At 41.0% G+C, this 11,843-nt stretch overlaps 1 protein-coding gene and 1 pseudogene across 1 annotated transcript; one reads left to right on the forward strand and one right to left on the reverse strand.

The window, feature by feature from the left end:
- Positions 1 to 767: 767 nt before the first annotated feature.
- LOC120674724 lies at positions 768 to 5,723 on the reverse strand (annotated as a pseudogene).
- Positions 5,724 to 7,431: 1,708 nt separating this feature from the next.
- Positions 7,432 to 11,103, forward strand: LOC120673362. The gene is made up of 5 exons (XM_039954165.1): positions 7,432 to 7,776; positions 7,931 to 8,805; positions 8,913 to 10,470; positions 10,546 to 10,721; positions 10,799 to 11,103. Exon 3 carries the CDS (start codon positions 8,970 to 8,972, stop codon positions 10,452 to 10,454), a length of 1,485 nt encoding a protein of 494 aa, XP_039810099.1. The 5' UTR covers positions 7,432 to 7,776; positions 7,931 to 8,805; positions 8,913 to 8,969; the 3' UTR covers positions 10,455 to 10,470; positions 10,546 to 10,721; positions 10,799 to 11,103.
- The last annotated feature ends 740 nt before the right edge of the window (positions 11,104 to 11,843 follow it).

Here is an 11,843-nt window from a genome sequence, read left to right on the forward strand (position 1 = left end):
GCTGTATCTAGCTTGTGGCCCAACAGGATAGCAGAATAGTTTGCAGCCTAGCATGTGGACACTCGCAGGTCGGGCTGTGTGGGGTCGCGCAATCGAGCACGAGCATGACGGTACACATGGTAGCTTTTTCCTATATTTATTCTAGGGCATAAGGAATATCAACATGGACCAAAATTTGATGGGCTCTTTTTAACCAAAAAATGAAAAATGGCTTAGAAATTTTTGGCAAAGTTTTATTAGGAGCTTCCTCGCCAAATAAGGTTGGTGCCGGCCATTTGGGGCCCAATTGTACGTGGACCAAGCCCAAGCTCCGATCAGCTATATTTAATTAATATTTATATTCATCCAAAGCATTACTGCATTTCTTACCATATATTTAATGATTGTTGTTGATCGTATATACAGGTAAATAACAATACACAAGGTCACCGTGGTAACATGATCATCAACATATAAAAAACGAGAAACAATATTTCCACATTGTTCAGATCACAATCACGTCATATACCAAATAGCACAAGTTTCTAGATAGCACGGAACGGCTCATAAAATAGTATTTCCCAACATTAACCAGATAGCCAACATATATCATTAGATCATGCCTCTGTCTAGCCTAAGAAAAATATAACAAGTCCAAAAACTACAGAATGCCTCGTTTATTTCAGGTCACTTACAGTTACAGGCCACGATACTACTTGGCGAGTTGGCGTACCATACAATCATGTGAACTGCAAAGTCTGGTACAGACCACTGATCTTGTAACATCAAGCTTTTGCTTTCTTTCACAGATTGCTAGAGTCAAAACTAACAAATTCCTTCTCTTTTAAGCTCTCGATGGTCTCCCTGATGCTCGTCTCCAGTGGAATCAACTCGATGCCTAAGCTTCTTATTTTCTCCTTTGATACCTGGTATGTTAGGACAAATGGTTTGTCATCTGCACACCTGCAGAGGAGCGCACTTAGTTTTTACTTATTCTGTAGACAAATAGTGCAAGTAGCAGTTTGTTGATCCTAATAGTTAAATGCTTATTAAGGAATATGGAATCCTGACAGTGCTGACAGTCTTTGGCTGGCGCCCACTGCCAGTAACTCCATGGTAGGACCGCACTGTTAGCACAGGCCGGCACCCTACCACATTTTTTTTAGGGAGGCACGACAAGGGGATTTTTTTTTGTGCAACCTCGATTTGAACCCTGGCTGGCAAGTATCACTATTTTCGTGACCAACCACCTCCAAACAAGGCGTATGTGTAAAAAGTATTGTATTAGATAATTGTGAGTCCTGGAGGCATCACATTTGATAATCACTGTGTTCGCTTGGCTATGGCTGATGACTGGTGTTGATTTGTTATGAGAGAACAGTACTGCTGACTGGCTGGTAGCTAGTGGTTGGTGCTGATTTAGTATGAGAGAACAGTACTGCTAGCTGGTTGGCTGACAAGCCAAGCGAACACAGCGAATGTTTCAATGAATATTAACTTACTTGTCTGCAAGAGGAATTGTAGGATACATCTTTCGTATGATGTTGACAACTTCTGAGTAGTGTACAACTCTTTCCACCATGCAATATCTTCCATTTGCTGAGGGAACTTCATATGCAAGGATATGTGCCAGTGCAACATCTTTAACATTCACCCATCCAAAGCTGAAATTGGGATATGTAGACGATGACCCTGTAATAAGATGGGATGTATTTGCATTAATCTCTCCATTTTGATGTTGATAGAGAAGAAACAAAGTGTAGTTTGATACTTAGAGAATAATCTGTTTTTCTTTTTCAGCCATAAGCATACACTCTCTTCAGATTTTTCATAAATCACCAAATCACCCTCACAGCTAGATGCATATATGTTTTAACACTCATGTGGAATAAAGACAGTAAACAGCTGTCCAGAAATTGACAACAGAATAATGCAAGAACAGTAGTGTCATGTAGCACGGATACGGATACACGTATCGGTATCGGAAGGATACGGATAGGCGGATACGGCAATTTTCTAGAAAACCCGATACGCGGAAACATTTTACTATTTTTTTTAAATAAATAAATAATAGCACATATGTAAATTACCTTGCAATAGCAATTACCAGCCAAAGCCAAAGCACACAGGAACAGCCGAACAGGACATCAAATTCACAAATCACAAGTGCAGAGTAACATAGCAGCAAATCTCAAATTCTCAAAGTGGAGCCTTGACATAGGGAAGACTTGATGTCTGTTGTGTGTGTGGCTTCAGATCCTATGCTAGCACTAGCACTACTCATATTTGGGGACGTCATCTACTGCATACAAGAAATCAAGCAACAGGAAGTCACTAACTGCGCGTCTGCACTGCAGAAATAGAATAGATCGAGAATGGGGATAGGAAGACGAAGTGGGGAGTAAAGAAATCAAGCAACAAGCGCCCACGAACTGAAGAAGAAGAGGAGATCGAGAATGGGGAAGAGGATTAGCTCACGGGAGTTCGCTGGAGCTTGGATCCGTATTGCAGGGGCGGAAACTCGTCGTTGGCGGCCGGCGGGTGAGAAGGGACGGAGGCTCGTCGCCGGCCGGCGAGCGGACGCGGAGGCTCGTCGCCGGTGGCCGGTGAGCGGAGGCGGAGGCTCGTCACCAGGTGGAGATGCGGCGCGAGGAGGTTAGGGCGTCGGGGCGTGCGGCAGGTTGGGCGTCGGGGAGATAAGGGATCTTCTTAGTGGGCTGGGCCGTATCCTCAGGCCTGATACGTATCGGCCCACGTATCCGATATTCGCGAAAATAATAATAATTCGGATACTCGGAGGATACGTATTCATGGCGTATCGAATATGTATCCGTATCCGATACGTATCGGATACGCGATATGCTACTAAACTGCGTATCCGTGCAACAGAGGTGTCACATGTGAAACAATAGTCATATGCAAGTATGATGAATGCCACGGCAATAGAAACTTATAGAGCCGTTGATATAAGGGGTAGCACAGTCCAAGCTGTTGATCTGGGGGTACAAACTTAAAGACTGATGACATCCACACATTCATGTAGCTTTTGAGGATAATGAGGTTATATGTGTATTTGACCTGTAGCTATAGAAGACATGATTATTATGGTAGACTTAACAGTATTTTTCCATGCATCCCAGTACTTGCAGAAACAGGAACTAAATTCCTGAGCTCGAATACACAATTTATAACGGATGCAAGTGTAGCTACTATTGTTACAGATATTGTATAACACATAACAAATAAAGAACGAATGTGTTTGCAAGAGTTTAAAAATGAGTTGGTCCAGCAACATACCGTTAATTAGCTTTAGGATTGCTTCAGCAATCAGCACTAGTATTTAGCGTAGGCTGCAAAAGGGGTCCAATAACCATTGCTGGGTTTATCGTAACAATTTCCAATCCATTATCTCTAGAGAACTTCCATGCAGCCTCCTCTGCAAGCGTCTTGGACACTACATACCATTGCTGCCAAAGAATGAACAATTAGACAAGAAGAAATGATAACAAATGGTAAAACAACCTGAGATCATTGATATAGGACAATGGAACAAAGCAATCAAACCCTGCTGCAATGGTCACATGCAAAATCAGATTAACAAATGTTGGAAGAACTCACCCTAAGGCAGCAATGCTAACTATTACTGAAGTCAGGATTTGGACTGCAATTTACTAATTACAACAGTGGCATCAATCAAGTGGATCAGTAAAGAAGTCCACTTGTTCCCAAAAAAAAAGTAAAGAAGTCCACTTCAACATTCACCAGAAAATATTTAATACTAATGACAAGAGCAGCATCAATTAAGTGGATACGTAAAGAAGTCCACTTCGACCTTTGCCAGAAACTATGTACTAGTAGTCTCCTGTACAATTTTGTGAGTCTCATCACCTATATCACATAATATGACCAAACTCTGTACCCAAACCTAATCAGGATACACATAGAGCAAGATATTAAGTGAATTTTATGCAACTAGAATGACCCATGCATTTTGCATTACGCAGGCCTCAACCCAATTAATAGGTTGAACTAAGAAAAGTAACAAGCGTCAACACTAAACGCAATGAATCCATCACCCATTATCATTAGAAACAAAATGATGCAGTTAATGGCGAAGGTGTATTGCACGATATACAAAGTGCGATGGGCATGGTAACCCGAATAAAAAGAAAACAATTGAAATACAATTTAAATCAATTATTTTGATTGAGCAAACTCTTCAGGTAGAAATATTTCTAAAGAGAAAAGAAAGTCAATACGAAAGTAAATAAAGCGAGGAATTGGAATGCAAGCAGATTGGCAGACATTGAGACATGCAGAGGAACCAGAATCAGAACCATGTACATGATAATCACTCCACCATGTGTGCGAAACAACTAAAACAGTACCAAATTAATTTATCTACATAAAAGGCATGTGAAGAAATAATTATTTATGGCAGAAAGGTGGTATAATACCTGATTCTTTTCACAAATTTGTGGATCAGAAAACCATGTCTCATCAACTATAACTTCAGGAGTTCTTGGCTTTCCATTATAGGCAACAGCAGTAACGGATGATGTCACGACAACCTTTTTAATAGAAGCTTTCGTGCATGAACCAAGAACATTGAGCGTTCCCTTAACTGCTGGGTCAAGTAACTCAGCCTGAACGACACATAAAATAAACAAATAGAACTCCTTATATAACTAGAAAATTTCAAATTCTTAGCAAAGTTAAAATCCGATATGTAGATCCACCTCCAGCAAGGTGATATCACTAGATAAATTGTTGAGCACCTCACCTGATATTGTTAAGCATTATGTCTGTTCAAAAACTGTGAATCCTGTTTTGAAATTAATAAATTCTCTGGTTGAATCCTATGGAATAAATAAGAAGGATCGGGTATTGGTATGGCCAGTGAAAAAGTCCCAAGAAGAACTTTGGGAATAAAAAGAGGAGTGAATTCCCTCGATGCCATTAGAAATTATAGGACTTCCCTCAATACCATCAAAATTCTTAGGTTCCCATGTGTGCTACTAAATAAAAATTCACCTCCCTCCTATGACATTTCAGTTAGCCGGCCGTTAGAAGAGAGTCCAAATAAGTTACTAAGAAAGAAATACTAAGAGAAGTGGACACTGGACGACAATGCCCCCAACATATCAACCAAGGAAATGGCTGGTTGCAAAAACCTGAAGTACATGTCAGTTCCTAGGGGAAGAAGAACAGTTATAAGTTGAAGTGAGGTACAGAAGCTAAGTAAACATCGCTTTGTCTGAAGATACCATTAATCCTCAAGGGAAAAATGAAACTACTCTGGCCCTTACAAAATATAAGGCGTATTGTTCAAATTGTATCAATAAATTAATAATTCAAATATCTTTTAATATGAATTAATTTTGTAGCAATTGATGATATATTATAAGAGTAATTGATGGTCAAATTATACTTCTGAAAACTTTTCTAAAACGGAGGGAGTACATGAAAAATGTAAAAGCATAGGGCATCTCTTGTTTCCATCACATGTCCATAATACAAACCTTAGGATCCTTGACATTGTGATAAAAGGGAGAAGCAGTATGGAACACAGTTTCACAGCCCTCAACTGCAGCATCAAATGATCCCTCTTCTAGCAGACTTGCTTTAAAGAAATGCAGCCTATCCTTAGCTCCATCCAACGCACTCAGGTGCAATGTTTTATTTGGGTCAGCTGAAAAGTTAAGGTAAGAACGTAACTGTATCTCAAAGGTAACATTATCAAATAATTAGGTCACCTATGAAATGCAGTGGGAAAAAAGCTCAGAAACAAGGGGGAAAATACAATAGTATGGTAGGAGGTAGCAGCACAATGCAAGTGCAAAACAGAGAACTGTGAAGTTGCAGAAAATTGCGAACAGACACACTTGGAAGGGGAGTAGAAAAAACACATGAAATGGAAGAGAGTGGAAATGAGGTTGGACCCTACGACAACATATTCAAAACCATTTAATATTCCTATTCCTTTGTTCCTGAAGAAGGTTCACGAACAAACTAACATCTAATCATTTAGCTAAATATAAGGAACAGGCAATGGATCCTCAAAACCTCACAGCAGTTTGTATATCGTTCCTTGCACAAACACACGGACTGGACAGGAATTGTTCAAACACCTTTGTGGATAGCCCATTTGTCATAATGTGTGAAAATTACTGATCAGTGGGTAAATAAGTAACTCTGAATTGACCAAGAGCACCTTATTCCATGACAAAGTGAATGTCCAACTCAATATTGGTGCTTTGTGAAGTAATAGATTACATGCCATATAAACTGCAGAGACAATGTCACAATACATAATTGTAGCCATGTCACCTTTGCAACCAAACTCAACAAGTAGCTGGCATAGCCGAACACATTCTGCAACAGAATTAGCCACTTAGAGGTGCCTTCAGCCTCAGAGCTGTTGATGTGGTCAAGCAAGCCGAACTTGGTGATGATAACGAGGAAGCGGAGATGCCATTGGTTATAGTTCACCTCATCAAGGTTGAGGACTATGGGAACGTGAGTTTTGATGTTGATCAGCTGAACATGAGAAACCGGAGCAGGGTTCGTGATGACCTGACACACGTCGAGCTCCGAGGAGCAGAGGAGGATCTAGACGGTGGGGAGGATCAGGAGGAGGAGGAGGCTATGGTGAGCGAGAGGAGAGCGCGGCCCGGAATTTGCATATCGAGAAAACTAAACTAATACCATGAAGGAGTTTACAAGGACTGACGCAACATGAATCAACTGATGTGTGTGGTTTACATTTATACAAGGCTGTTAGACACGTCAAACAAACTAACAAACTAAGAGCTAACGGTTAGCTAAATATAAGAACTGAACTAATCAAAACAGTTTCAGCAATGGATCACCAACAGTTCCTAAGGGATCCATAGGATGCAAAGAGTTCCAACTTCGTACACTGTTCCTGTTTTCCAAAGAGGGAGTTATCTCTCCCTTTTGGAGCTGTGAGACGTTTGGGGATACAGAGTGCTATTGATTTTTTTCAAAAAAATGGAAATAGTGAATCATCTTTGCAGTAATCAAATGGAATTGGGACCATGCCCTCTTGTTTCTAAAACATAAACAGTCAATAATCATTTCCTATCATCACTAGCTTGGGTGAGTCGAAATTCTAATGAGAAAGTGAACTCCAGAGAGCTGAAGCACCTAATTCTTGAAGCCGACAGATGGGAACAATAAAAGATGACTAAGCGACTTGAAATTTAGCAGCTTTAATCGGTGTTCAAGTCTAATGCAGATTTCGAGATGCTCGGACAAAGGGGACCAGATGGTGGAAGAACAATAGCACCAAATCTACGACCCCAAATCCCAAATTTACTGGCATCCAACATCTGGTCTCGCACCCAACAAATCATTCCCCAAATGTAACCAGCAACTAAACACCAAGGGTAGGGAGGGGAAGTAAGGGGAGGGCAGAGGAGAAATTTCAGAATATGGGATCAAATAGGACTGCCTTTCAGAATTAGGGATCCAATTCATGTGCCTTTCAGAATTTAACCTCCAACTCATGAATTGTTTCATTTTAGGGGTTTTCCATCCATTTCTTCAATTTTGCATCTTTTTCTTTTTCTTTTTCTTTTACAGCCCACCTGAAATGCCAATCCTACCCCTGCCCCTACAGCTCTTGTCCTCTCCCGATTGAATTGATCCGTTCTGTTCGCTTTCTCCTTCCTGCGCTGCCGCTCCTAGGGTTCCTGGGGAGGAACACAACCAGCAGATGCGCACAGGCGGAAGGGGCTTAATGGACATGGATCCCTCCGATTTACCTCCCAGGTAAGGCCTCTCCTCCCTAATCACTGTCCTGGTTGGGTTTCGTACAGTTTTAGTTTCTTTCGATTTGGAGGAACGATGCATCCGTGAAGGAAAATATCGATTAGGATTGAACTTACTGATCCGTATACTTGTTTTTTTTCTCTGCACACGGTAGGATTGATCCAGATGCTGCGTTTAGATTGTCGGTCCAGATTTCTCAGTTCTTAGCAAAGATGGATGATGGTAGCTCTGTTGATGTGCCGCGAAAATGCTATGAATGGGTTGTAGACTATCGCTATTACACCATGTTATCTTTAGAAAAGGACTTGGCAGCAAGAGTGACTTGGGGAAGCTCCCAGCACCCTGTGATATCTGAATTTGATATGTGTACCGGTGGGGAAAGAAATTTGGGTGATGATGCAGCTTTATCATTGGCATTCTTTCAAAGAATTTCAGAAAAAAGTTGATGCTTTTTGTTGATGTCGAGGACAAGTCTGGACAAATACAGTCTACTGTTATAGAGGGAGGCATGAGTAATGTTGTGTCTGACAATGTTGGCACACAAGTGGATTCAACTGATCCTCTAGATGTTGGAAATGTGATTGATTGGGACAGCCTAGAGATAGTGTCAATTCCAGAAGAACAAATAGGTGCTCCTGTCACATTGATGGATGAATATGCTATGTATGAATTTGTTGGGCTGAGAGCAGAGGATGAGAGTGCAGAGCAGGCAAGGATTGCAGCTGAAAAAGAAGCTGCAAATGGGTCTGCTCTTTTGGATAAGGAACTAGAAGAGCAAGGCTTACTTGTTGATGATACAATTCCTGGAGAGGAGTCAGTTGTCTATGACATGGAAGATCCTCCAATGAAAATTGGAACCATCTATGCTAGTATGAATGAATTCAGGGCAGTGAGGCAACATGCTATAAAGGGACAGTTTCAGCTGGGAACAGAGAAATCTTGTAAAGATAATTTTAGGGGATATTGCAAAGCTGCAGGATGTCCATGGGCTATTGTGGCTCGGTTGATGCTTGGTGAGAAGCAAGTCAGGTATAATCTGCATTTTTTTTATATATGTTAAATAAAGAGCCATATTTAGTGCTTCTTTACTTAATAGTTGTTGTTTACCTGTAATTAAAATTTATTCAATTATGCAGGTTACTCTGAACAAAGGAGATCATTTTTGTGCATCTACTGCAAGAGTTAGGACCAAGATGGCTTCATTTCATTGGGTAGTAGAGAAGGCCATTCTCTTTCTAAAGAAGGATGCTAACATGGGTGCAAAGAAACTGCAAAAAGAGTTGGAGGAAAAATATAATGTCACAATAGGATATGGAACAGTGTGGGCTGGTAGGCAAATTGCAGCCGAAAAGATATTTCGCACCTGGGAAGAAAGTTTTGCTTTGTTGTTCAACTTCAAGGCAGAGGTAGAGCTAAAAATGCCTGGAAGTGTGGTAGAGATAGATTTCATAAATAAAGATGATGGTGTGTATTTCCACAGATTATTTTGTTGCTTTAAACCAAGCATCGATGGGTTCCTAAATGGTTGTAGGCCATACTTGAGTATAGATTCCACAGCTCTTAATGGCAGATGGAATGGGCACATGCCTTCAGCAGTTGCATTAGATGGACACAATTGGATATTTCCAATTGCATTTGGATTTTTTGACAGTGAGACAACAGATAACTGGACTTGGTTTTTGCAGCAACTACAAAAGGCAATTGGCAACCTACCTTATTTAGCTATAAGTTCAGATGCTTGCAAGGGCATAGAGAATGCTATAAAGCAAGTGTACCCTTGGGCTGAGCATAGAGAGTGCTTTTTTCACTTGATGAAAAATTTTGTTAAACAATTTCAAGGTCCTGCTTTTGGTAGGATGTATCCTGCTGCCAGGACATATCAGCTAGAATATTATGAGTATTTGATGAATAAGATGTATGCAGTAAGTAAAAAGGTCAAGCCATATTTGGACAAACATCATAGTCTGATTTGGATGAGCAGATTTTCAGAAGAGATTAAGTGTGAGCATATTGCCAATAATGTTGCAGAGGTCTGGAATAGATGGGTCAAGGACATTAAAGACCTTCCTGTAGCTGAGCTTGCAAACACTCTAAGGTCCAAGTTCATGGAACTCTATGCAAGGAGAAAAATAGGTGAAAAGTTTCAAGGTATGCTTCCAATTGTTGTTCGGCAACTCAATGTACTAAGTAGGAACTTAGGACACTTAAAGGTTCAAGAAGGTGGTAGGGATGAAGCTGAGGTGACTGAGATCACTACTACCCACAAGGTCATAAGACAAGTGGTGAATCTAAAGAATCAGACATGCTCATGCAAGGAGTGGCAGGTATCAGGAAAGCCGTGCCCACATGCTTTGGCACTCATAATTACAACAAGAAATCCTAAGATGGAAGATTTCCTCCACCCATACTTTTCAGTCTACCATTTTAGGCTAGCTTATGCTAGAATAATTAAACCATTACCAGACAAGTCTCAATGGCCCAAGGTGGAACTTGGCTACAAATTATTGCCTCCTCTAGCAAAGAGAGCTGTAGGGAGACAGAGGAAGAACATGATACCTGGGTGTTTAGAGAGCAAAGGAGATAAATCTAAGACCAAAGGTGCATGGAAGGTTCAATGTAAGACTTGCTTCCAACATGGTCACAGGTCATCATCACCAAGACACCAAAGTGTCCTATGAATGGACCCAAAAAAAGGTATAAATGACTTAAATTTGCTTATTTCGTGCCAAGCCAACATATATTGTAATCTCACCTGATTTATATTTGCAGGAAGAGTCGTGCAAAGCAAGGAAGACCCTTGGGTTCAGGGAAAGGAGATGCTAGTACCAGCACACCAAAAAAACAGAAGATAGCAAGGCAATCCAGAGAAGCACATCTAGTCCTGACCCTGTAACAAGGAGCCAATCTGCAGTTAGCAACTCTAGCCCTGGCCCTATGACAAGAAGGTAAAACAATTTCTGCGGCTTCAAATGTTATATCTACTATTCTTTTCAAGAGATTTACGGTTCCTCTATTTATGTAGCCAAACTAGAGATGAAGCAAGTGGCCATGCAACCACTCCTAGTAGCCCAATAAAGTCTCCAGCAAAGAGAGCTGTCAAGAAAAAGCTCACTCCAAGGAAGCCAACCAAATAAGGGACATCTCATATATGTTTGTTTGGCTGAAATGATTATGTGAACCTAACAGGCAACATTGAACCTGCATGGCTGCATGCCTGCTTTTGTAATATTATATTGGTCCATTTCTGGACATGAAACTTGGATCTGGATGTATAAAAAATCTTGCTATGAATATGAAATTCGGTCAACCTGGATGTTTATATAAAAAGACAACTTTCTACCAAAATTCCCCTCATATGTTAAGGCAACATGCTGTCAAATTTTCAAACGAAAAGTGGCTCAGATTGATAATTTCATTGCATCCCTAATTCTGAAAGGCAGTCCTATTTGTCAAATTTTCAACATGCTAGAGTTAAATTCTGAAAGGCACATGAATTGGATCCCTAATTCTGAAAGGCAGTCCTATTGGATCCCATATTCTGAAATTTCTCGGACCTAGCAGGCCGTGCTGTTAGCTGCGAAGAATAGGAGGAAACGGAGATGCGGGTTGGTAGGTTTTAATGGCACGAGGAAGCCAGCGGTAACACTGTTTGACTTATCCTTCAAAAAATATATTTTATCTTAATTATCACCATTCTTTTTTTTCTCGAATGCGCAGGAATTATCACCATTCTCTCATCTATAATTAATTTTACTACACTTATCATTCTATTTATCCTTACAAATCAGTTTTTTTATCCACCTCCTCCACTATCTATCTCTCTTCCTCCCCACGTGGCCGGCTCCTCCTCCGCCAAGGCTATGTCACGCACGCTACAAACGCGTGATCCATCGCCTGAAGCGACGTCAGTGGCCATTTCAGCCCGTGGCGGCCTAGGTACGGTCCAAGTACGGCTCCTCCTTCCTCCACCATCTCACCGCAGTCGTGCTCACGCCGCCACCATCATTCGTTGTCGTGCTAGGTTAGGGTTTCGGAGTTCGGGGTTCAGGGTTCGAGGCTGCTGGGGG

Source organism: Panicum virgatum, chromosome 5N (genome assembly GCF_016808335.1).
Source record: "Panicum virgatum strain AP13 chromosome 5N, P.virgatum_v5, whole genome shotgun sequence".
In the NCBI taxonomy this organism is placed as follows: domain Eukaryota; kingdom Viridiplantae; phylum Streptophyta; class Magnoliopsida; order Poales; family Poaceae; genus Panicum; species Panicum virgatum.

What these genes read in the sequence shown, in the direction of transcription:
- LOC120673362 (XM_039954165.1), top strand. Translation starts at nt 8,970, where the DNA reads ATGGCTTCATTTCATTGGGTAGTAGAGAAGGCCATTCTCTTTCTAAAG.